The following is a 26,612-nucleotide window of genomic DNA, read 5'->3' as shown; positions in this document are numbered from 1 at the left end:
TGGGGCTTACCGTGACTCCAGGGCCTCTTACAGTGGCTGGACACTCTGCATCCCTGCAGCAGACATCTCATCCAACATACATGGAGGTGACACCTCCACAGGCAGAGCAGGTACTGGCTCAGCATCCATCCATGACTGAGTTCACAGTTCAACCTCTGGATCTGGAAGTTACACTAAGTCCAGAACCTAATACAGAGGCTCAACCTTCTCCAGCCATGCAAGGGACCCCAACTTGGCCTCCAGAGCCCCATCAGCCTTCATTGTATCAGGAGGTGACAGTTCCCACACCAGACCAGGATCACCTTGAGCATCTAATGTCATCTAGTGTCACAGATAAACCTTTGGATCTGGAGCTTACCGTGACTTCAGAACCTACTACAGAAGCTGAACATTCCACATCTCCTCCTCCAGAACACCCTGAGGTGACACTCTCCCCTTCAAGCATCACTCCAGTCACAGTTCACACTGTGGACCTGGAAGTTACTGTAACTGGAGCATCCAGTGTGGATGTTGAACCTTCTCCGACCAAGCAAGAGACCCCAACTCAGCCTCCAGAGCCACCAAAGGAGGTTGTCGTTCAATATCCACCCCATCAGGAGGTGACCATTCCAACTCCAAGTAAGGGTCATGGTCAGCACACAACACCATCCAGTGTCACACCTCATCATGTAGACCTGGAGCTAACCATGACTTCAGAACCTGCTATGGAGGCTCAACATTCTACAGTCCTCCGGAAGACTACAGCGCCTTCTCCTGAGGTGGCACTTGCACACCCAGACCTGACTCGAGTCACAGTTCCACCTGTAGACCAGGAATTTACCACAACTCGGCACCCAGGGTCACTGAAGACACCTGCTTCGACTGAGCCTTCAGTGGTACAGTCTGTAACATACACCTCAGAAAAGGAGCAACCGGAACAGAGCGCTCCCACAAGCGTGAACATCTGTCAGCTCTGCACCTGCAGTAATGAGACCTTGTCCTGCGTTGGTCTCAGCCCAAAGGAGAGGCTCCGCAGAGTGCCCGTGCCAGAGCCCAACAGCTACAATGGCACCTTCACTGTCCTGTAAGAATTGCTTTTCCTCGTTTGTTCTCTGCATCCTGCCTGACCTGGCAGCCTTTGGGGTCTTCCTGGGTCTTCCTCATCTCCCCAGCTCATGTTGACTGACTGCTTTTACGTTCTTTTTGTCTTATAAGTGATTTCTTATCTTCATTTGCTTTCTTACTATCATTCCTTCTTCTCCCGTCTTTTACTTATAATTGCCCTTATTCTTTTTCCTTCTCTATTTTTTAGTTTCTCCATTATTTAGTTTCTTAACATCTTCTCTTCTCCAGGTTTTGCTCCATCCTCGTTGCAGCAACACGTCCCTCTCCCCACCTCATTGGTGGTAATACAACAAAGTGGTTAAGAATAGAGATTCTGGAGTCAGACTACCTGGGTTTGAATCCAGGTCTGCCATTTGTTAGCTTTGTGACTCAGTTTCCTCATCTGGAAAGTGGGGATTATCATAGTCACCATCTCGTAGGATTATTGTGAGATTTAGATGAGTTAATGCATGTAAAGCTCTTATATCAGTGCCTAGCATATATTTGAGTGTTAGCCATTATTTTTAGTCAACCCCCTCAGTTATATTGATTACTTACCTTTGCCCCCAGGATTTCTATATATAGCACCCATTTTAAGCCCAACCCACGGCTAAGTACTGTGGGAGCCACAGAAGTATGGCATTGTCTCCAGAACATCACAGTGATAGGTGGGAAGAATGAGACTACACCTTAAAAGGGAGGTGATGTGTAATTATTAAAAGATACAGAGAGGTGCTGAAATTAACCAGAACCTGGAATCACTGGGGTGTGGAGGTCAGGGGAAACTGCATGGATTAGCTAAAACTGTCACTGGAATGTAAAGACTGGCTGTGATTTGTTAGAGTGAAAATAGGGAGTACAGTCGAGGGAAAGGTGTGGCTGCAGGAATCAGGATTTAAGAGATCAGTCTAGCTGTGAAGAACTGGGTTAAGCACCAATGAAAGATATGCTATGAAAAACCTTGACTGTTAAAAATGGGGGTTTCAAAAATATGGTATAAGATGTGGGGAGCCATTGAAACTTTTCAAGGAAAAGAGAGAAATGATGAAAACAAGAAGCTTATTTTAGATTCCATATGTAGTGTGATCTAGAGAGGAAGGTTGGATTCAGGGAGACCAAACAGAATGCTGTAGCAAAACCTAGGAGGAAAGCGAGAATGGGCTGGATTAGCGTGGTTGTGACAGTAGTAGAAGAGAGATCCTGAGAGCACGACAAAGGGAAACCGACAAGGTTTAGTAACTGCCTAGAGTCAGGGGATGAGGGGTACAAGAGAGAAAAATCAAGTATGTTGATGAGAACGATGGTGGTACAACAGGTGGAAATACATTTGGGAAGGAGAGCCAGTTTGAGGGAACTGGATTCAGTTTTATTGATGAACATAAAGCAACCAGAAGGCTTCTGTTTGAGTGGAAATGTCCCGTAGGCAGGTGGCCAGACAGGTATCTGTTTTGACTTATTTTTCTGATCCCCCTGAAAAATGTGCATATAAGCTAAATCGTTGTTGCTGAGGGAAGAGGACAAAGCTAAAGGTAAAGATTCAACGTCATCCACAGTCAGTGGTTGAAACTGAACCTCAGGCATTTAACAGCTTATTTTAAATGTGTAAAGTCATGGATACATTGTTACTGTTTAAAAGAAAATGTCATAGAAGTATATACAGGATAAAATGTGAAATTCTCTCCCCACATCCCTCCCACCCATAAGATAACTATGTTACTATTTTGATGTGTGTCCTTCCTTCCAGTCTCTTTCCTTTGCATTTTTTCCCCTAATGAGGTAATAATTTTACTCCTCGTTCAGCGATCTGTGCTTTTCCTTTTGCAATATGTCTGAGAGAGAGTTTTCCATATTAGTCTCTAATTTCTAACTGCCCCTATCCTTCCAATACCTGGAGAGAGTTAGAGGGCACTGAGCCAAAGCTTTGGTGTTACCTGGCATAAGATTTCTTTACTTGCTGATAATGATACATTCTTGTCAGTTTTATCATTGATTTGTAGGAGTCGTTTTAGACACGTAAGTGACTTTGGGAGAAAAAAGACTTAACATTCAAAACAATTGGCAATATATATCCAAGAAATTGGACAGATAGGAAGGTCAGGTTCTGAGGAGATGCCTCATTGCTTGTGCCAGTAGCGTCACATTATATCTTTATTATATCTTTAGGAATTGTGCCCACTGGGAAGCTGAGAAGCTGTGGGAGTTAGAAAGCTGGTCTTTTCTGCATTTGAGTATTCCCCACAAGGTTGCTATGATTGTCTCTCTCACTCTGCTCATTCTCTTCCTACCTATTTAAGGATATGAACTGTGTTTCTTCACAGAGATTTCCAAGGAAACTCTATTTCTTACATTGATGAAAATACATGGAAGCCTTACCGATGGACTGAGAAACTGTGAGTATATTCTCTCTAAATATGCATACAAAACACTAACTGCCTTGTCAGATTCTTCTTGGTCCAGAATTCCAAGGTCAACAGCCGTGTTAAAAAGGTATTTCCCCCTTCACATTCCAAACCAACCTATTGATTGAAATTCCGTGTTTATTTAAAAAATTAAACTTGGCAGGCCCTCATTCAAATAAGCAAGAACCAATTTAAACTTATTTTCCATTATACCAGTAATACATGATTATATCCTCCATATAGGAAAATGAAATAACAGGTTTAGTGAAAACCCTCCTTGTGCCTTAATCCCCCACCCACACAATTTTGAGTTTAGTAAAACAGTCCTTCCAGACTCTTTTCCATGTATTTGACTACATACATATTTACAGATAACAATAAGTTAGTTGTGTGACTTTATTATACCTTTTTACATAAGTGGTAAAATCTTGCAACTTGATTCTTTAATGTCATGATACGTCTTAGATTTCTTTACTTCCCAGTACATAGAGGGTTGCCCCATTCATTTAAACTCCTGCATAATATTCCATAGTATGGACATATCAGTTTAATAATGCCCGTATTGAAAGGTGTTTAGATTATGTCCAGTTTTCTTGTTACAAACACTGCTGCAATGAACATCCTTGTACATGCATCCTCGTGAGCCTGTGAGGTATTTCTGTAGAATAGATACCTAGAAATGGGATTGTTGGGGTGAAGACTACATAGATATAAACTTCTAATTGCCCTCAAGCAACTTGTGCCAGTTTGCAATCCAGTCAGCACTCTCTGACAGCCTTTACTTCCCCACAGCCTTCCACTGCTGGATATTCTCCGTATTTTTGGCTGATCTGAAGGGTGAATAAAAGGGGTTCCATCTGAATTTGAATTTTTCTGAGTGCCTGTGAATTTAAATATTTTATATGTGTGCTGAGCATTTGTATTTCATCTCTGAATTATCTGTCCTTTACTCATTTTTCTATTTTTTTATACTGATTTGTAGACAAGTCAGGTTAGATAAAATAAGTGATCTTAGGGGAAAAGCTATATTCAAAGCAGTTAACTGGCATTTTTCATGGCAGTTTGTATTATTCAACTTGAATAGACAAATCATAAATAAAACTCCCAAATTACATTGTTGATAAGACGTTCTACATCTTTTTGCATTGTATTCAAAAATATCCAAAGTATTGTCATATCTACCTGTAATCAGTATAAAAATTAATGAGTCTCCATAGTTTTTGTCCGTACTGTTTGAAATATCAATTTTGTTGCTAAATTTTATTTGTATTTAGCTTTCTTAAAATTTACAGTTGAAAAGTTGTATCACATACTCAAATTGTTGCAAACACACTTAAAGTTTTCCAGTAATTACATTGAGTATGTTTTTACATTTTAATTTTAAAAATTAAATTAAATTAGAATTCAACTCCTTAGGCACATTAGTCACTCAAGTACTCAGTAGCCACATGTTGCTAGAAATGCAGCACTACATGCTACATGCAAGAATAAAATAAATTTACAAAATATTGTTGAATGAAAAGAACATAGAGAATAATACACAAATGATTCCACTCACATAAAGTTCAAGAGGCAAGAATAAATTATATTCTTTGTGGCTGATGTATAAAAGGCAAAACTACATGTGAAAAAGGAGGAAAGTAGTATTAAAGTCAGGATAGTGGTTCCCTCTAGGGAGAGGGCTGTAATTGGAAAGGAGCACAGCGGGGGCTCCGGGGGCGCTGGCTGTGTTCTTTCTTGACGTGAATGGTGTTACATGCGGATTTCTAATTATTAAAGTGAACAGGTATGTATATTTTATATACGTTTTAATTTTGAAAAAAAAAAAAAATTTCAGTGGGGAAAAAAATCAGAAGACTTCATTTCCAGCCCTAATATACTCTGTCTGGGACTTCCAGGTACGGTTTGGGAAAAGAGAGAAAGGAATGGCAGCTCTGCAGCATCAGTGCTGCCCAGAGCTGGGTTCTAACCAAGGACTTGTGATCAGAAGAATAGGCATTAAATACATGATTTGCTGAGGAACAGTGGATAGGGGTGCGTGTGTGCGTGTGCATGATGAAAAGACATGGACACAAAGGAAGATGTGAGAAGAAATGATTAAATGAAACCAGAGTGGAGATCACCATGTCTAAAATAAGAATTAGGGTATTTAGGTGACACCATTACCCAGATTTCCCCTACATATGGGAGTTAGTCCTATGTAGTAAATAATTGTAGTTGTTTTGCATTTTGATCCAAAAATAACCTTTTCATTTTTCAGAATTCTCAGAGATAATTCTTTGACTGAGTTACATAAGGATTCATTTAAAGGCTTGCTAGTCCTCCGGTATTTGTAAGTTAATTAGTTAATCATTTATTTACGAGTTCTTAGTTATATTATCGATAAAGTAATTAAGGGGTTTAAATTAAATAACCTCTACAGTTTTTTTGAGCAATAAAATTCTGTAATTCTCTAGGTCTGTAGGGCCCCAGCCCATCTCTAGCATCAAATACCTCCTATTCATTTTTAACTTTTAAATTTATATAGACAAGATATAGATAGAAAAACACCTTTTAGTTGTAGAGGAAAAGTGGTAATGTAGTCTGAGCAATTATAGACACCCATATGAACCTTATTATGTAAGTGTTCATATACCATCCACTTACATTTAGTTTATGGCCCGCAGATCAGATCCATCCCATGATGTGTATCTGCACAGCACACAAGTTAAGGATGATGTTTAAAGGGCTGTAAGTGGGAAAACGGAGGGAAAAAACAAAGGAAAACACACAGAAGAGACTGTGTGTGGCCTGCACAGCCTCACGGACTCACTGTGTGGCCTTCACAGAAAAGGTGTGAAAAAGGTGCTTTAGTAGAATGAGAGGAATTAAAGCTCAGATTATCACCTACAGGACCAGAAAATATAGAACACTTACATTAATATGAATGCCATTAACTCATAATTTTAATCTAAATTAAATTCACGTTTAAACGTTAAATATTAAAGTAGATGAGTTATGTAAACAGTATTGTCCAGAACGTATCAAGTTACCAAGAGAACAGACTGGTGTTAAGGATTCAGTGCAGGAACTGTTATACCAATATTAAAAATGTTTAAGGTGATGGTTAAAGTGGTATAGTTATAATTGTTTACACCAAATAAGCATATTAGAAGTGTCCCTAACTTTACTAATTACAAAATGAAAAACTCTGCAGTGTCATTATACAAGGAAAGAAATGCTTGCATAGTAGTTTTGTTAATTTAGCGATAAGGAGATGCTGTGTTCTCTGCTATAAAAGATCAATTTTTATCTTTTGTCTGTGGCATCCAGAGCTGTGTATGTCATTAATCCTTACTAAGCTAACTAATGATGCTCTTTGGCAAAGAGATTCTTCTTGCAAATATAGAAGGCTGAGGGAAGTGGGCATAAGGAGCCTCACATGACCCTAAAAATAGTCCTTTTAACTATCAAACCATCCAAGCCTTAAGGGGCAACCACTTTTGTATTAGTCTTCTTGGGTCTCTCTGTCATCTGGGCCCCAAACCTTAGAAACACAGTTTGGAGAAAAATGAGATAACTGCTCAATGGATTAGGCCATTAATTACTTCTACTATGAAATACCCTCTTAGCAGATTATTTCATGTTAGCATAAGTTATTCTCACTCATTAAAAAAAATGTCAATCAGTAAAAAAGAATATGCCAAGCAGTGTGCCTAGTGTTGTAAACACAATGATAGGTAAACAGTTCCTTCTAGGAAATCCTGATCTTACAGGGAAAAAAAAACATAAGCTCAAACCGTCATGCAGAAACACTAAGTGGATGACAGAGTGCTGTAGAGGCATAGAAAACGGAGTGTTTCTTCTAAAACAGTCGTTTTCTTCCTCCTTTTCACTCCCCAGCTAATTGTTTATTTTAAAAACTATCTGACTTTGTGTCCATGCATTGGCTTTAAACATGATAGACAACACACGAGTGGGTCTAGTCCATACATTCAAGGAGTTTATACTCAGAGGAAATGGGCTGCAAAAATAGCTATATAAGAAAAAAAGTGGAGGGGGCAATGAGAGCTCTAAGTTGGTTTTGGAGCTCAGAAGAGGGAAGACTCCAAACTGGATCAGGGAAAATGTTAGAGCAGTGCTGTTTGAACAGGACCTTAAAGGGCCACTGTATGTCATCAGATATCTTGGGAAGAGTAAATTTGCAAAAAGAAGGTAGGAGAGAGGCAAAACACAGGAAACATGCTTTGAGTACCTACAGAGTACAAGTAAGAAGAGTAGGAGATTAGGGCCAGGTCATCTAGGGCTTTAAGGCCACGCCAAGGGTAACACGCCAGGCTGCCCCGTTCCCACAGTAGTGCTCTCAGACAGACTCGAGCCTGCAGCAGAATCAGTCACTTGGAGGGCTTGTTAAAGCACAAGTTCTGCCCCACAATTACTGATTCAGTTGGTCCAGAGTAGAGCTGAGCATTTCTTCAGTAAGTTCACAAGTGATGGTGGTATTTGAGAACCACGTCTGGAGAGTTAATCTGGTGACTGTACAGGATGGCTGAGAAAGGAGGAGACTACAGGTGCAAACACCAGTCAGAAGACAGTTACACCCACCCAGGAGAAAGGAGAGACTGAGTTAGAATCAGTGGAAGTAAGATAGCCAGCTATAGTCAAGTGTGGGTGTTTCAAATAAAAGTCAGTATTTTAGTATAATGCTGAATTAGTTCAAATTACCCATTAATAAGAGGAGTAATCCCTTTCAAGTCGTGTGAAAGCCTATCTTTTATTCTGGTATTGAGTTGGCATAGAAAAACAGAATTAAACTGAGAGTTGTGTAAATAGGAAAGTATTGCTTTTCATATTAAACATTATAATTATATATTGAGGTAAAAACTTCTAGCTTATAATCTAGAATTTGTTGAGACCACAAAAGGTTATCTAATCAATTCTTCTGCTCTGAGGAAAGATTACCTCCAAAATCTACCCAGATCTATACAGGTGTATGTTTTATTAGTGAACATCATGAAAGTGAGACTCTTAAGACAGGTGAGGGCAGGGTTAGGGGCTCTGGAAGGTTTAAATAACAATTCATAAGGTTTAGAGGTTATATAGAAGCTGCTTATTCATTGTTACTATTCTAACCTCTAGTAGTTATTCCTACTAATTAGATATCTAGTAGCTAACTGAGGCAATATTTTCCTTTTCCTAGAGATTTATCTTGCAATAAAATACAGTTTATTGAAAGCGGTACATTTGAATCACTACCTTTTCTGCAGTTTGTGTAAGTTACAAATATAACTTCATTATGTTTGGAATTTTTATAAGTTAATTTTTTATAAAATTAATTTGCTACTGATTTTGAAACATTAAAATTTTAGTGTAGAAAGCTACTAGAATTATGTAGCTAATCCTTTTTGTCTCTCGCAAAGATTTGCACTCAGATGACATTTGGCAATATCTGGAGACATTTTTGGTAATCAGAACTATAGTTACGCTGCTGCCATCTGGTGGACAGAGGCCAGAGATGCTGCTAAACCCCCTACAGGGTACTAGAGAGCCCCCCACAACAAAGAGTTGTCTGGCCTAAAATGTCAGTAATACTGCCCTTCGCTAGAGAAGAAAGGATCACTTATCACAAATATTTATTGAGGATTCACCGTTTTGTATCTAATGCACCATGTATATAATCATGAAACTATAAATCACAAGCAACTATTTTCCAGTGAGATTTCTTTAGTGTATGGAAGGGATAATGAGGTCATGTTTCATTGTATATAAACTAGAATTACTGCCAAAGGATAATGTTCTGAAAGAATATTTTTTTCTTCTTCTTTTGCTTGTGTCTTTTTTTTTTTTTTTGTAGCAATCTTGGTTGTAATTCAGTCACAGACCTGAGCTTTGGAACGTTCCGGGCCGCACATGGAATGCAGTTTCTACAGAAGGTGTAAGTGAAATAGATGAATACATGTAAAAAACTATGTTTTGGTTATTGGTAATTGGTTATCTGGGTGCAAGCTCACTGTGGATTCCAGAAATTATGTCTTGAGATCGATTCTTTTTTTTTTTTCTTTTTTTTTTAAATGAGAAAACTAAGGTACAAAGAGGCCATGCGACTTGTCTAACTCATATATGGAGCACTTGGCTCTCCCTAGTACTGATGTTTGGCACGAGCAATAAAATAAAAGGCACCCAACAGAAACACTCAAATTAGCATTGTCATGGAATCCCATTGTTGTTGCTCCAGTATGGGAATAGTACTTGAAATTCCACTTTTGAATTTAATCCCTGCTCATGTGCAAAATTCCTAAATACTTAAAACTTACGCAGCACAGAGCTGCAAAGAACTAAGTTTAGCCCAGAATTCTTCAGGGAGCAAAAGGTATGGGTGCCTTCTCAAGTATTAGCTTCTTTTAAATGGTAAAGCAGAAAGAATTCTTGAACATCCACCACTCTCCCCAACCACCCAAAACATTATTTTTCAAAAAGTCTGTATGTCTGAAGTGAATTATCTGTGGCCAATAGGAACCTTTGAAATATGGATGTTTGTGTTAAGCTGTAGTGTGAAAAATATAAAGAAGATAGATTGCTATAGCTGAATTCTCTATACTTTCTTTTCTGACTACTTCTAATAAGAAGTGTGGGTTTTTCAGAACCTTGAAAATTCTGTGATTTCTCCATGTCACAAGCAGATCACAGCAGGTAGGTTCAGTGGTCTGCAGAGGATTTTAAACTCAAGGTGAAGAGTCTCCTCTAAATCAGGCTTTGGAAAAGACTCTTCTGTTTGTCTTGTGGTTCAGAAATCCAGTTTCACACAGATTTCTTTGGGTTAATGAAGGTGTCGAGCGTGCATCTGGAGCTGGACTAACAGTTCTGCAGATGCCCACCAGTGGCAGCCTCCCTCCCCTCCTCATTAGTTTGCTGGTATCTAACTTGTGGAAAGAGAACAAAGGGTCATTTTTTCTCTTGCCAGCGCACTGGAGAGGGGGCTCATTAGGTCCCTCCGCCAAGAGGTTTTAGTAGCATTGATACCATGTCTTAAACTCATGACCTTTCCTAAACATTTTGTAACACCGAAAGTCTCTTTTAGAATCTAAGTTTCCTTATGGTTATGTAGGCGAGCCAGGAGAAAAAGAATTGTGGAATCACAGTAGATAAAAATGAATGAATTTATTGGAAAACACTGAGTGCCATGTGCACTGTGTGTCTGCACTTCACTAAGTGCTGGTGTTACAGAGAAGAATAGGCCAAAGATTTTGTCCCCAAGAACCTTTCATACTGGAAGAAAAATGATGGTAAAACTTATGAGAGCCATGCTAGCATCTCTGCAGCAGGGCAGCCAAGTAGGGAGGCAAGGAAGTAGAAAATGAGTAGTGGGTTAGAAAAGATGGTCAAGCAAGAGGCATGAGCCTGATCTTGAATTTCTGTGTTCTTCTGAAATGGCAACAAAAGTTAATGAAAGAATCAGAGCTGCTGTTGGAAATAAATTAATAGCTTTCCTAAAATTCATTCACGGTTACTTTCAAAAGATTGTGAGAATACAGTGTGTGTTGGGGGCTGGGCTCCTCCTTTGTTTTGTGCCAAATCTGGAAAGTCTAAAATGTGCCACCCCTCAAGTTGTCATTTTGTTGCCTATTACATTACTGAGGTGTTTGTAAGTTCAAATAATTGTTTACCTCTGCATTAAATAAGTCTGGAAAAGGGCCCCAGCTGAGGTGGATTTATCATCAACTAAATGAAGCTGAAGCTGCAGGGCTCCCCACTTGCCTAGGTCCCTTCCAAGGTCTTGGCAGGGGTCCTAGCAATTTTAGTGTTGATAACTTTGCATGTTTTTATTAGACAGGATTTTTCCAAAGTAGGTGATGTTCAAGACCCACAAAGCCTGGGTTTCAGGTAATTATAACTCGGTTTCTTGAATGAAACCTCTATGTTATTGACAAACCCCAGGTGAACAAGTGAGAGGTGTGCCAGAGTCTATTTTGAATGTGAAGTCCACCTCAAAGATGAGTCAAGAGCTAATTAATAAAGCAGCGTTTTTAACTTTGTGTTTTGTTTTGGTGGTGGGAGGTAACTCTTATTTATTTATTCTCCGAGGAGATACTGGTACTGCTAAGTTTATTTTCTTCTTGTCCTTAATTTTTGTCACTTTGATTACTGTGTGACTTGGTGTGCTCCTCTTTGGGTGGATCCTGTGTGGAACTCTCTGTGCTTCCTTGACGTGGGTGACTGTCTCCTTTCCCAAGTTGGGGAAGGTTTTGGTTATTAGGATGTGGGCTGTGTTTGAAGGCTCCCACTGTCATGTAGAGCAAAGGTCTAGGGCAAGCTAAAGCAATGCAGATCTCACTGTCCTGACAGAAGTTAATGTGTTTTTCTTAAATAAATTGCTCCCTAGATTGCCACAAGCCCATTGGTTAAATTTCCAGAGTTCTGAGAAAGTTGATTCTGACCATTTTTGCAAGTTTTTTTGTTGTTGTTTTATGGAGGGATGAATTTTCAGATGTCCTCACTCCACCGTTTTTACTGATTAGCCTGCAATATGGTTTAAAATCTCTAAAGCCTCAGTGACCAGAGGCTAATTAAATATTTAATCATGGGAGATAATTGAAGAAAAGAAATAAAAGAGAAAGTGTGATTCTCATAGAGGCTCTCCCAGATTGGGAGATGAAATTTGAAAAGGTATTTCTATATTTAACGCCCTCAAAATTAAGGTTAAAGTAATAAGTTATTTTAAACACACTCCTTTTATCATTTTTTTTTTTTTTTAAATACAGGTTAAACACAGGATTTGGAGTCAGAACTGAGTTCAAATTCCAGCTCTGCTTCTTACTAGCTTGATGAGTTAGGACAAGTTATATAACTTCTCTGTGCCTTGGTTTCCTCATTTGTAAAGTGGGATAATAATATTATCTATCGCATAAGGTTACTGTGAGGATTAAATATTAAATGCTGATCATAGGTACCTGGCAATCCAAAAGGTGTTAGTTGTGATGATCTTTACTCTTTACAATATTCTGCAGAAGTACACTAATGATTCTTGAATAGAGTTAATTAACCTAAAGGCAAATTTTCTTCGTTTCTTTTGGGTTTTTAAAATTATTTTCTTTTTCTTGTTTGTTTCAAAGAATTGAGAAGAAAATCTATTCCAGCATTTTGGAATAAAAATTTGTTCAGAAAATGAATTCGTCACTTTGTTGATATATAAACAAAATAGTATTTATTCAACAAACATTTCTCAAGTACCTAATAAATACTAGGCACTGTGTCAGGCACGGAGATGACAATGACAATAAAGTATAGTCCTTGCTCTCATGGCGCTAACAATCCAGGAGACTGACAAGTAAGCAGGTGATCCCACACACAGTAGCAAAGGGTGTGATAGAAGAACACACATGGGAGTGTGCAGTGGGAGTGTGGGTCTCCCCAGTTCCTCTTGTATTTTTCTCTTCAGCTCCAGAAGCAAGGGATTGGTCCCACTTTTGTCTTTAACTGGGTAGTTTAAAACATGCAATTTAAAAAATTTCTAGAGATGAAAGAAAAATGCCTTCATTTATGGAGGACACTAGAAATAGTATTTCTTACAGAGGAAGGGCTTCCTACCAGCATAGTCCCTTCTAGGGCTTTTGACCTAAAAAGTTTTTTGGCATATGTTTTTCTTTGCTATCCACTTCCCCCTCTATTTTTTTCTCTTTCTATTCTCTACTTTATCATCTAGACACCTGGGTAGTTCCCAAATGAAGAGTGCTTTACAATTTCTAAGGGTGATTTATAGGTAAATTCAGAAAATGACTTTTTTTTTTTACTTTTAAGTTTCATACCAAACAGACGAATATAAACTTTCATGGACATTACTGAAAATACAGATAATTTTACTGTCATTCTATTTTTCAGAATTCTCAGTCATAATCCTTTGACAACAGTTGAAGATTCTTATCTTTTTAAATTGCCAGCATTAAGATATTTGTAAGTATTGCAGCAGTCTTATGGCTCTTGAGTTGATTTCTGCTCTTTTTTACTTCATCAGAGATTGAGGATTTTGGCTAAGAAGTCATAATTTAAATTTTAACTGGGTTATTGAGGTAAGAGTTATTGGTAAAGAAAAGGATTAAGAAAGGATGTATATGGGTAAGACAGCCAGCAGAGGAAGAAAATTGTGTTGAAAAACACAGAGATCAGACACGTAAAAATAAGATTTATCCCAGAAAGCAAAATGGAATAAGGTGTACATTATTTAAAAAAAAAAAAAAAGTAATCAAGAGAGGTGGATGCAGTTGAGATTGAGAGGTAGGATAATGGTAAAAAAAAGAAAAAAGAAAAAGATGGTCCTGTTCAGCACCAAGGTCAGTAATTTAATGATGCAAATACATTTAAATTTTTTCAATAAGAGCTCCCTGGGATTATTGTCTATGGCAAGTAAGAAGCCAGAATTGAAATAATCACATATTAATTATCTTCTTAAGTGTAGAATTTTTGTCTTTGGGTTTATATCATGCCTGTGTGGGCTTTTCCTTCAGAGACCTGGGAAAAACAGAAGTCTCACTTACAACAATTGAAAGAATCCTCATGATGAGCCTTGAATTAGAAAAACTGTAAGTTGATTTTTATTACATTTATTTTCAGTTAATTGTTTTTTTTAAGTTTTATTATTTCCTTAAGTCAAGTTTATTGTTGTATAAGTTCCATGATTTTCATATAGTAGAATTCACTCTTTTTATAGAGTTTGCTGTGTTTTGACAAATGTGTAGTTATATAGCCACCCCCACATCTGAGATATAGAAAACTTCTGCAGCCCCAAAAGTCACCTCATGTCCCTCTGAGGTCACTCCCCTCCTCCCACCACCAGCCCTGGCAACCAGCAGTCTGATTGTTGTCCTTATAACTTTGCCGTTTCCAGAATGCCTTGTAAGTTAAGTCATAGGATATGTGGCCTTCTGTTCTTGGCTTCTTTCACTTAGCTAGTCTCTGGAGATTCATCCATGCTGTTGCACCTGTCCGTAGTTCATTTCTCTTTATTGCTGAGTAGTGGTCCAGTTGTGTGGATATACAGTTGTTTATGCATTCATCAGGGGATGAATATTTGAATTGTTTCTAGTTTTTTTGGCTAAGAATAAAGCCGCTAAAACCCCTCATGTATGTGTAAACATACATTCTGTGTGAATGTATGTTTTCATTTCTTTGGGACAAAATACCTAAGGATGGGATTGCTGCATCCTATGCTAAGTGCATGTTTAACTTTTTAAGAAACTGCTAAACTGTTTTCTACAGTGACCGTACCATTTTGCATTCCCTTTAGCAGTGCAATAGAGTTGCAGTTGCTCCACAGCTTTACCTGATCCTTGTATTTCAGGTTTTAAGAAAAATTTTAATCTATTAGGTATGTATGTATACTTCCATTTGTCTTGGGTAAATACCTGCCAGTAGGATGGCTGGATCATTTGTAGGTGTATGTTTAAATTAAAAAACTATTTTCCATAATTGTCCAGCCATTTTACATCTCTACCAGCAGTGTACGAGAGTTCCATTTTCTTCACATTTTTGCCAACAGTTGCTATGATCGTTATTTTTAACTTTAGATAGTTTAATAGTTACATAGTGGCATCTCAGTGTAGCATGCCTAGTGATTAATCATGTCAAACATCTTTTCATATGCTTCTTTTCCATCTGTGTATCTTTGAATTTTTTATCTATATTTTTGATTGAGTTTTGAGTGTTCTTTATACATTCTGGAAACAAATCCTTTATTCAATATGTAATTTGCTAAGTATTCTGTGATTTAACTTCATTCTCTCAAGAGTCTTTCACAGGGCTGAAATTCTTAAATGGTCATGTCTTATTTGTCTGTTTTTTTTTTAATGGACAATGCTTTTGGTGTTGTGTCTAAGAAATCTTGTTTAAGTCAAGGTCATAAAAAATTTCCCATTTCTCAAAGTTTTATACTTTTAGATTTTATGTAAAGATCTTTGAACCAATTTGAGTTCATTTATGTATATGGTTTGGATTGAATTTTTTTTTTATGTGGGTATTCAATTGTTTCAGCAAAATTTGTTCAAAAGACTATTCCTTCTCTACTCAACTGCCTTTGAAGCTAAAAGTCAATCTGTCCATATCGCTCTAGTTTTGGACTTTATATTTTGTTCCTTTGATCTTTTTGTCTATCTTCCCACTCATATCAGAATATCTTGAAAATGTAGCTTCGTAAGTCTTGAAATCAAGGTGGTGTTAGTTCTCCAACTTTGCTCTTTTTCATAGTTGTTTCAGTTATTCCAGGAATTTCCATGTGAAGTTTAGAATTAGCCTGTCACTTTCTATTGAAAAGCCTACTGGGATTTAGATCTGTAAATCAATTTGGGAAGAATTGACGTCTTAACAATATTGAATCATCTGACCCATGAACACGTTATACCTCTCCATTTACTTAGGTCTTCCTTAACTTTTCCCAGCAATATTTTGTAATTTTCAGTGTGCAGATGTTCTACATCTTTTGTCAGAGTTTTTCTTAAGTATTTTATACTTTTAATGCTACTGTAAGTAGTGTTTTAAAACTTTAATTTCTGATTATTTGTTGAGAGAAATTAGTTTTTGGTATATTGGTCTTGCAGTCTGCAAATTTAATAACTCATTTATTAGTTTCAGTAGTTTTTTTGTAGACCAACACTGTGTCACATCCAGTTATTATCATTAATCCTTTCATGTGGTTCTTTTCCTGGCCTCAAGTAACTCCTCACACACATGCACTGACCAGTACTTTGTTGAATACTCAAGAGATCCCTCTGCATATCTCCAGAGTTCTTTGTCTGTGCACCTCTTTTTCTCTCTAGTGCTGTGCTTTGTGAACTCTAGTCACCTTGATTTTCCTGGACTCTTCCAATTCCTCAGTCAGGGAGTCCTCCAGTTTCTGTCTGAGTCTCTCCTCCCTGTACCATGACCTGGAAACTCTCTGAAAGAAGTAAACTAGGGGAGTCATAGGGATCACTTCATTTTTATTTCCCATCTCTTGGGGATGACTGAACTTTATTGCAAGAGGTCCGATTTCTTGAGAACTGTTGTTTCATATATTTAATCTTTTTTCCCCCCACATTGTTTCAGATAGGAGGTTAAATATTTCTGTTACTTCATCTGGGCCAGAAGTCAGTAACATTCTTAAATCTGTTTAGATACAGGGTCCAATCAAAGATTAGGTATTGCATGTCATGTCTTTGTTTCCTTTAACCTAGAACATTTCTCTACTGGTTTTTTGTCGTTATTGTTGGTCTTCTACGACATTGGCATTTTTGCAGAGCCTAAGCCAGTTTTTTAAAATTGCCCCACAATCTGAATTTGTCTATGTCTTAATTAGATTCAAAGCAAGCATTCTGAGGAAGAATAGATAGCCTGGTGATATATCCTTCCTACTTCATCACTTCAGGTTGCCTGATGCTAAGTTTGACCACTTGATTAAAGTGGTATCTTCGTATCTCTCCATTGTACAGTTATCTTTTCCCTTGGTAAGTAATAAATATTCTATGCGGTGATAGTTTGGAATCAGTGAAGATCCTACTTTCACTCTTCACCCAAGTCTGCATCAATGATAATTTCATTCTGAATTGAGTGTCACACTGGTAGTTGCAAAATGGCACTTCCCTAATTCTCTCTGTCCTTCTACATTATTAGCTGGCATTGTTCTGTAAAGAAGTGCTCCCCCGACTGAGTATTATTATGAACTCACATGCTTTTCTTTAATATAATTGTTTTACTTCATTGTTTTTCTCCTGAATGTTTAGGTTATCCAGAGTTGGTGAATGTGATCTGTTATTATTTAACCACACTTTTTTTAATCCCCAGAGTAATTTCTAATACATTTCCTACTCACAACTAGGAATTGAGAAAGGGACTCCAGAAGTTGGGGACTTACTCAGACTCTTCTTGGAAGTCTGCTTTCTTCCTGTGCACTCTCAACCCAAAGTGAGACTTTAGGGTTGGGAGGAGATACTTCTGAATTAAACTACAGATCAGTGTCACCCAACTCTAATCCCTGTCACCTTCTTCCTAGGCTCACCAACACCCACTGCCATCCTTACGCTTCTGTTGGACACTTCTGTCTCTGTATTTATTTACAACAGTTAAGAGCAGCAGTTGGCCAACTGATGCCTGTCCAGTTCTCCAGGCCATGTGCCCTAATAACTCCTTTCTTCACTGCCCTGTGGTGGCCTTGGCCTGCCTCCCTACTCAAGTCACTCCTTTACCACTAATTTAATTCTGTTTCCATTTATAGAATCTTACCTAGCCGTCGGACCTGCTGCCTCTGCCAATTTAAAAATACTATTGAAGTTGTCTGCAAGACAGTCAAACTGCACTGTGACAGGGACTGCCTGACAGAGACCACACATTGTGGTGAGTCTGAATTGTCTGATAATAGATTTTTAATTTTTTTTAATTTGTTTTTAATCAGTGATGATAAAATGTTTATAAACAATTGATGTAATAGAATTATTTTCTTTATTTTTATTCATTCAGAGTTTCAATTCCCTAAATTTCTAAGACCCCCCTCCCTTGCTAAAAGTCAGATTCTCAGTTACATTACGAAACTCATAATACCTCAGTTACATTGTTAGCTTAGTAATGTAACTGATTCACATACATAGAGGAACAAGAGAAAGGCATGGAAGCAGGAAGGGAATTAACATTCACGGCCACATACTGTATACTGTGCTCTGTGTTGGATGCGTTATCCCCAAATGAGAACTTTTTCATACACTGCATCACAGTTTGTAAACCGATTTAATATCCATTAGGTCTCAAGTACCCTTTGTCTTTGGGGCAAGTGTAAATATGTTTTTGTTTATTTTGTTTACTTTTGCAGTTTTATAAAAGAATACAAGTGGTGGTGTTTTATGTTTTATTTGGAGCCTGAGAGTTTCTGGTTCCGTAACCAGAAGCTGCTACCTAGCCCTTCCAGTGGATGGGATGGCTCTTTTATTCTTAGACTGTCCAGCTCTGAATCTCAAGCATTTCTATACGCAAAACACTAAGATGCTTTCAAAGATTTTTGTATACATTAGATTTACTGGCACTTAACTTAATGACTTCCAAAATATGCTTTCATGCCCAGATAGCTTGAATACTGGTCCCTAAGAATGAGCTGGAGCACATTATAAATAATAACATTTTGCTACTGACAGAAAAACGTTCCTTATTTTCCAAACTTTTTTTTTTTTTTTACTGATTATATTATTCCCTTCTCCCTCAGAAGTGGTCAGAACAGGCATTTTAAATCTCCTCTCACGGTGAGCAAAAGCAAGATCAGAGGCGTTAAGTGCTGTGGCCTAGTGCCTAGATCTTCTGTGCCTGGTTTCGGGCTGTCTGTGACCTCTTGTTCCTCCTTTCTCATGAACCTTCACCTCTTCCTCTGACCCTCACCTCCTCCTCTGACCCTAACCACCGCCACCAAAAATACTTCTAATCCTGGAAGAGAGACCCAGCTGCACAGGGGTACACATGACCTTCAGAAAGTTGGAAGCTTTTTTTTTTTTTTTAATGTTTTTGTTTATTTTTAGAGGGGAAGTAATTAAGCTCCTCTATTTATTTTTAACGGACGTGCTGGTGATTGAACCCAGGACCTCATGTATGGTAAGCAGGCACTCTACCCCTGAGCTATACCCTCCACCCCAAGTCAGAAGCTCTTGATGGGTCCCCAGGTAAGGCTGGGAATACTAGGAGTGAAATGAAATGAAACCAAAGTAGGCATCTGACAACAGTTGCTTTTTCCCATCCGCATTTTAGGACTTCAGGTATTCCATTGATTTGTTGAACATTCCACATTTGCATACAGCCTGGCAAATCTCTTAACCTGCACTCCAGATCCCTGCCCACATGTTAGCGGAAAGCCAGGGTGGACATGGTGTTTCTCTCTGTATAGAGCCTCCTGTCATGGGGACTGGGATATATGGGAGCAGGAACCAAGAAGTGGAATTGGGGGTAAGCAGAAAAGATCACATCGAAATGAGGACCTGTTAGCAGCGGGTGTTGTTGTGATCACCTGTGAGGGGAGCAGGACACGAGCACACTGCGGAGGCGGAGAGCGGAAGCCTTGTACTCCTCTGCGTCTGAGGCAGGGCGGGGTAGGGTGTATGGAAGTGAGGAGTCACAGTGGGTCTGCAGAGCATCCTGCTGAGTGGGGAACAGCTGTCTTCCAGCCTTGACTTCTCTTGAGTGCTGGGCAGTTGGCCCCTGGAAACCAGTGGAATAATCCTAAGCACTGTTACTCTGTTTCACACCATGGGATTTTCTGAGTAGATAGCCAGTTTTTCAAAATATATCTTTTTCACCTTCTGTTGTGAGGTTTCTTTTTCACTCTGTGAGTGGCACCCAGACGTTTGCTGATTTCTAATTTATTTGACTGGGATATGTGGCTGTGGATTGGCAAAAAGCTGTCCATCAGCCTTCAGTTATCAAAAAGACTCTTCTTTTTTGACAGGTGAAGAAGCAGCTGTAGGGAACATAGAAGGATCGTTCATGAAGGTGTTAGAAGCCCGGAAAAATAATACCAGCACCGAGCTGATTATTGAGTCAGAGAAGGCGTCCTCGGACAAACATGATGTCAGCTTCTCAGCCTTCGTCGATGAACAGCTAGACTTTAATGACGAAACTGATGTTATCAGTGCACTAAATTATGTACTGCCTTATTTCTCGGAGGGAAATCTAGAAGATTTAGAAACAGCATTTTTACCATTCATTAAACTTCTTTTTTTACATCTACAAGATGGAGATAAGCCCCTGGGTTATTTGGGAAAAAACACAAGGAACCGTTTTGTTAAACCTGAATCCAACAATTTACTTTATAAAAATAAACTGCAGACATTCTATCATCTGAAAAAATGGGCAGATTCAGAAATGCAAAAAAAAATTGATGAAGTTAAAAAGAAGGAAAAAACTGCCAGGCATGTACATGCCGATCCTTTGGGTCACAAATTATGGCAGACCTTTCAAAAGGAATTGGACACTGCCCAACCACAGGAAAACAGCCCAGCAAAGACTGAGAGTGTAGGGGAAAGGCTGCAGGGAGTGGACTGGGTCCTCAAGGACCCAGATGTTATCATCAAAGAAAGTGTCAATGAACTGAATCATTGGGGGAAACAGAATGCCCAGCCAGCTGCGGAGAACACTGCCAAGCAAGAGGCGCTCAGGAGGCTGGCCCCAGGAGCCAGGGGGCAGCTTCACATTTTGCGGAAGCCCCGGAAGTTAGTGGGAAGCTCTTTCAACACAAAACCTTCGTTTATAAATGAAGATAAAGCAGCAGTCTCTTCTTTCCTGCCTCCTGCCTCCACTCCTCCTAAATCTGAGGTTAAACAGGAATCAAAAGACTTATCCTACACTATTTTAGAAGATGCAGAAAGTATAGTTAGAAATATGGAAGCTTCTAAACCAACCTCACGTCCCAGAAAAAAACACATGTTCCTTGGTCCTCGCTCTCGTGCGATGCACAGAGCATTCCAGGCTGAAAGGAATCACCATTTGAAAAGGGAAGAGCTACTCAGAATATCTGCAGGCGGGCCTCCATCCTCTTCAGTGAGGAGCCTCATAAATCCTCCTTCACGAGAAGCTATTTCTTCAGAGGAACAACTGAATTCTCAGGAAAATCCTTTGGAAGAATTTTCTCCTTCAGACCCTCTTGTAGGAAAGGTGACTCTGCCAGAAGAAGCTATGTCTGAAGTCGCTGCCCGTACGGATGTTCCCAGCACATATTCTGTTACTGCAGGCAACTTTATGCCAACTGTTGAACACACGGACGAAACACAACAGGAATATCACAACGTGGGTACTGAATTACCCTCTAAACCCACCGGCTTCACTTCCCCAGGGCCTTCATCCTTGGGTGATCAGTTTGAAATCCAGGTAAACCAGCAGCTACGGTCCATCATCCCGAATGATTATATGAGAAGCCTTATTTCACACATGATCCGGACTCTGAAACTGGACTGCACTGAGACGCACGTGAAGCTGTCCTGTGCCAAGTTCTTCACCAGAACAGGCCTCCTGATAAAGCTGCTCAGTGAACAGCAAAAAGCAAAGATGTCCAAGGCAGAGGGGAATACCGACCTATGGAAAGCTGAGAACTATATCAGTGAGAGCACAGAAGACCGGAGTGAACAGACAAGGATGGAGTCAAATGAGGTGAGGACAATGCCTGAAACAGGGGACCTGGACTTTTACTCAGTGTAGGACATGCCATTGAAGTGCCAAAGCAGGAAGACCAGGGGCTCCTGGTCTGTATCTTACCCATGAAACTGGCTAAGACAGCGATCTCCCACTGTGCTCATTTAGAGAATGGTGCCACTATTCCTAGGGGAGCCTTAACACACAAGGTGAATTGTTAGGAGAAAATGCTGATGATAAGATTAGTAACACATGAGATCTGGTATGTTGTTTAAGAACCTATAAGCTACTCACTTGAAAGGATGGGGTTTAGAGTAGTTTAAGAATAGTTTGCTAAGGGGGAGGGTACACCTCAAGTGGTAGAGCACATGCTTAGCATGCAAGAGGTCCTGGGTCCAATTCCCAGCACTTCCTCTAAAAATAAACAAACCTAATTACCTCCCATCCCCCACCCACAAAAAAGGAAGAGTGAGCTATTGTCTGAATAGTTTTAAGAATAGTTAGAGTTCATCTTTTCTCTTTGTTTTTAAAAGAAATTACTCTTTACTTTTTTAGCTCACAGAAGAAGTTCCGGGGTCCAGCTATACCAACAAACTCATCTTCACAATATCACTATCTGTGACAGTAACTGCAGTAGTGGCAGTCTTGGTTATAAATTTCTGCCTTTTTGAGGTAAGGACAATTGAGATTCAGAGCCCTACTCCATAGTCCTCTTCATTCACAAGAACTGAGATAGGCTTTGGTCTTTTATGGAAGTTATTTGCCCGGGATTCTTAAAGGAGCTCCAGTCCCAGGGGGTCTCTGTGGAACTGAACCCAAGGTAACAAGCCATTAGACTATTTTGAAAAGTCAAGTTTATAAGAAGGCCAGAGTTGACACGGTAGTAAAATTTCTTCAACTCAAAACACTGCACCTCACCAGTCACTCTCATTCCTTCACTGCTTTCTTTCCTTGTTGGGTGAAATGGTAAGATACATCATCTCCACCCTCCTGGAGCCTTCAGTCACTGTGGGAGGGCTAAAAGGACATGGCTGAGAGAAGTGTGATCTTGTCGATTCATTAGATTTACTTCCAGCTTTCTTCTCTGGTGTGTAAGATATTGTGCAGGTAGGTTCCATCAAAATATTGTTAATAAAATCCTGCCTCAGGCTCCTCTGAAGTGTGTCCTTTTGTTGTAGTTCTGTTCTCAAACCGTAGCCTGCCGACTGTGCCGTGGAGGCCTGTCTCTGCAGGCGGACGTCCTCTGCTTGTGTAGACACAGAAGCCCTGTCTGTAGAACAGATGATTTCTCACTGACGAGTAATAATTTTGCATTCTGATTTCTGATCAATGCTGTGATACCGATAAAGTGAGACTGCCTCGATAGGAAGATGTGAGATCCCTCTTGGTGAAGACAGAGTCTGATTTCTGAGTCTAGGAACCTGAGGACTAGCGTGGGGTCAGCTTGCTAGTCATTATTGGCCATTGCCCAGACTGTGCCCCCTGCATTTCCAGGTGACATATGGCCTTGTGCTTTTGTAGAATTTCTATAAACTCATTTTTTATTGCTTTAATTGCTATGTAGTTTAAACTTGCATTTGTATTTATTTATATCATTTCATTATTTCCTCTCCCCACTAAGTTTTTTCAGGACAGGGACCATGCAGTGTTTTTCCTAAAGTTGACAAAAATGATGTTCAGTGGAAGAGAGATGACGCATTATGTCAATTCCACAATGAGAAGTAATGCAACATATTTATTTGAAGTAGCTAGAGAGCCCAGCAATCGACAGACCCATGTGTTCTTTGAATTTGTTTTGTTTTTTTTGTGTAGTTGAGGTAGGGGATCTAACTTCTTCCCCCTGCATGAAAATCGAATTGTTTCAAAGTTTTCTACTGAATGTTTCATTCTTCCTTCACTAATCTAAAAATACTGTCTTTATCTGGACACTGTTCTATTGATCCAGTTATCTTTTCCTATACCGGTACCAGTACCACACCGCCTAATTCCAGTTGCTCTGGAACATACTGTATAAATGGTAGGGTAAGCTCCTGCTCTTTGACCATCTTTTTCATACTATTCTTGCACAGTTTCTCTACCAAATGTCAACTAGCCAGGTTTTGTTGAAAATTTATCTTGGATTTAAATAGAACTGCATTGAATTTGTAGGTTAATTTGAGGAGACTTGATATCTTTACAACATTTTAGGAAGATGGTATCCCATGCCATGTATACATTTTTCACTTTAATGCCCTTCAGAAGAGTTTTAACGTTTTCATCACAGAGATCTTATACACTCTCGGTTAAGTTTATCCCTAGGTACTTTATGCAGTTTTATTGATATTGTAAATGGGATATCTCTTCTATTTGTTAGTTATTTGTGTTACATAGGAAAGTTTTTGAGGTTTATATGTTGATCTCTTGATTTTGTATGTAGCCATCTTCCTGAATTCTCATATTGCTTCCAAGCTAAAGGATGTCCATCATTTCATATGCAAATGTGCTCGTCTCTTCCTTTCCAGTGTTTTTCTTACTGCAGTGATGAGGACCTCCTCAACAGTGACCAGTCGTGGCCATATGATAGGCATCCTACTCTTATTCTTGGCTTTAAAACCATGCTTAGGTTCCTGGTAGATATTTTTGTTTCCCTACTTCTAAGAATTTTTATTAGGAATTATCTGTTACCTAAAACAATCAATAAAATGTATTGCCAGCTGCACGCAAGATCCTAAGTTGGGTACTGTGAAAGAGGCAAAAGGATTATTGAACAAGACCGCATTCCTTCCACAAAAAAGTCTTCGTCTCCCTGGATAGATAAGACTTAAAATAAAAAGGAATGAATAAAAATTTGGAGATAGTCATTGTGATGAATAATTCTGATCATGTTTCTTCCAAAACAGATTTATTCTCGCAGAACAGCAGCAAAGGGCCATAAAAAAAGTGTAAGGTAAATACTACTCTGGTAACTTTTTATTTTTCGTTTTACTTTTGTGGGGGAGGTAATTAGGTTTATTTATTTTTAACGGAGGTACCGAGGATTGAACCCAGGGCCTCGTGCATGCTGAGCAGCTCACTCTACCACTGAGCTGTACCATCCCCCTAGTCTGGTAATTTTTGAAGTAGGATTTTAGAACTAGAGGAGAACTTACACCTCATCTATTTCAATCTCTTCAGTTTATAGTGAAGAAAGCACAAAAGGCAGGAAGAATATTTATTTATCGTAATGCTTTACCTGAATTTATTTACCAGCAAAACTAGCTCCCCAGCCAAAGCTGAGTTGGAAAGGGACAGGCCCAGATGCTCTGCTTTTCCTAGTCCTTTAAGGGAAGAAGGGGGAGGGGGAGAGGTTTGGGTTGTTACCGGTTCCTGCTGGTGGTGGCCATCAGGCCGGGCTGGGCCAGTGGCCTTGGAGGTCCTGCGGTTAGGGAAGACCACATGGTTCTAGGATTTGAGGACCAGCCTCACTCAAAGTTGTTGGAAAGGAGAATATATGAGTCCTTCCTAGAAAGTGACAGGAAAACTCCCCCTGTCATCTTGCTGGTTTTTCAGGCCCCTACACTCTATTCCCTTTATCCAAACCTCTTAGAATTTTAACTGGGAGAAACTTTAGACAGTCATTTGTTTCTTCCTTTTATATTAAGGAAATGGAGAAAGAGAGGGAAAAGGTCTTGCCCCATGGCCATACAGCTAGTGAGTATCAAACAGATGGTTCTTTTCCACTGAGGACTTCATTGATCACACTGCTTGGGCTGTGAGCTACATTTTATGTCACAAATTAGCAACACATACTATAGGACACAAGGAGTTTCTAAAACAAACTTACTATGCAGTCTGATTTTTTTCCTATTGTATGTATATTCCAAAAGGAATATTTTGTGTTTTAGTGCTGGTCATGGCCTTTAAACTGATTTCACAATTCACTTAGCATTGGGGACAGCCTGCGGTGTGAAAGTCAGTGAGTCAAATAACTGCTAGTTGGACTCGGGTTTACTTGGTGTGATTCAGCTTACAGGACAAAGCAGCTAGGAAAATAGGGGCTCCCCCCACCCAGCCCCCAGCACGTGCTGCCTGTGAGACTGCGTCTGCAGAGGGCTGGGGTGAACACTTCGAGTCACATGCTTCTGCCCCGCACGGCTATGCAGGGTCTTCCCTGCACGAGGGCACTTGGCAGGGCCGAGCAGGCGAGTGGGGCTAGAAAGTCTGGCCGAACTCTGTGCCCGGCCACACGCAGAGGCCTGTCCAGGGGCACTGGGGGCCCATCTCAGACAGGCATGCAGAGCTTCTGGGAGCCCAGTGTGCATGGAATTATCATCAGGGTCCAGGTGTGTGGTGCCTTTGCTGGTGGTGAGTGTTCACTGAGGTGCCCATTTAGTCCTAATAAGACGAGACAGACACTGTGAGGTGTGGAAAGTGGCACGCATCACTAATTGTGTGTGTTTTCTTCCAAGGGGCTTCTTTTGGTTTGTGCTGCGTAGAAAATGCCCAGAGGAAAGCGAGAGTCAGGTAAATCTCAGGAGGATAAAGCACTGTTGCCAGCGAAAGCAGGGGAGACGCAGAACAAATGTCCCCCTTTTTCTGTTCTAGGAGAACTTCTTCTGGAGGATGCAGCCGCTCTGGTTCAGGGACTTGTACAGACCTCTCAGTGCCACACGCAAGAAAAAAATGGCGCAGAAGCTACATGATGAGTCTTCTGATGAGGAAGAGATTTTCAGTAGGGTTGCGAGGTAAGTGATCGGGGACAACTTAAACTTCTCATCCAAATGAGGAAATAATGAAAATTTTAACTGTCCCTTTCAAGAGTAAAGGCCCTCAGCACTGTTGTTCTTACCACAGGGCACCCAGAGATGGCGCAGCTGACGTGATTCTGACTATCGAGCTGGAAGAGCCGGATGAGGAGAGTGAGACGGCACCGGGGAGCGACGCGGTGTGAGCCCCGTCCCGCCTCAGGCCGCCTGTGCATTTTATTTTCTAAAAACAATAACCTTTACAGTAATTTTTGGTCCTTATGTATTTTTTCCCAATTAATATCTACTAAAGGTATAACTATTATCATAA

The 26,612-nt window shown here is 39.6% G+C and overlaps 2 protein-coding genes across 4 annotated transcripts in view; one reads left to right on the top strand and one right to left on the bottom strand.

Moving 5' to 3' along the window:
• The window catches only part of LOC141573535 (uncharacterized), a 117,927-nt gene that overhangs the window by 41,540 nt on the left and 49,775 nt on the right, over positions 1-26,612 (bottom strand). The gene's annotated exons all lie outside the window — the stretch shown is intronic.
• Positions 1-26,612, top strand: LOC123615213 (leucine-rich repeat-containing protein 37A2-like). Of its 3 annotated transcripts, XM_074342839.1 has the most exons (14): positions 1-1,063; positions 3,402-3,473; positions 5,743-5,814; positions 8,662-8,733; positions 9,316-9,396; positions 13,338-13,409; positions 13,961-14,035; positions 17,698-17,816; positions 19,900-21,596; positions 22,134-22,250; positions 24,458-24,504; positions 26,006-26,060; positions 26,142-26,281; positions 26,391-26,612. In XM_074342839.1, the coding sequence occupies exons 1-14, from the start codon at positions 81-83 to the stop codon at positions 26,485-26,487; spliced, it is 3,699 nt and encodes a 1,232-aa protein (XP_074198940.1). In that variant the 5' UTR covers positions 1-80; the 3' UTR covers positions 26,488-26,612. The 3 variants fall into 3 exon arrangements, with proteins under 3 accessions (XP_074198940.1, XP_074198942.1, XP_074198943.1); XM_074342841.1 differs by lacking the exon at positions 5,743-5,814; XM_074342842.1 differs by lacking the exons at positions 5,743-5,814; positions 8,662-8,733.

Source organism: Camelus bactrianus, chromosome 16, assembly GCF_048773025.1.
Source record: "Camelus bactrianus isolate YW-2024 breed Bactrian camel chromosome 16, ASM4877302v1, whole genome shotgun sequence".
Taxonomy (NCBI): Eukaryota; Metazoa; Chordata; class Mammalia; order Artiodactyla; family Camelidae; genus Camelus; species Camelus bactrianus.
This window is presented reverse-complemented; position numbering and strand designations above follow the sequence as displayed.

What these genes read in the sequence shown, in the direction of transcription:
- LOC123615213 (XM_074342839.1), top strand. Translation starts at nt 81, where the DNA reads ATGGAGGTGACACCTCCACAGGCAGAGCAGGTACTGGCTCAGCATCCA. An exon ending in AGCCTTGAATTAGAAAAACT is followed by an intron (nt 14,036 to 17,697) that starts GTAAGTTGATTT and finishes TTCCATTTATAG; the next exon opens with AATCTTACCTAGCCGTCGGA. An exon ending in TAAATTTCTGCCTTTTTGAG is followed by an intron (nt 22,251 to 24,457) that starts GTAAGGACAATT and finishes CTTCCAAAACAG; the next exon opens with ATTTATTCTCGCAGAACAGC.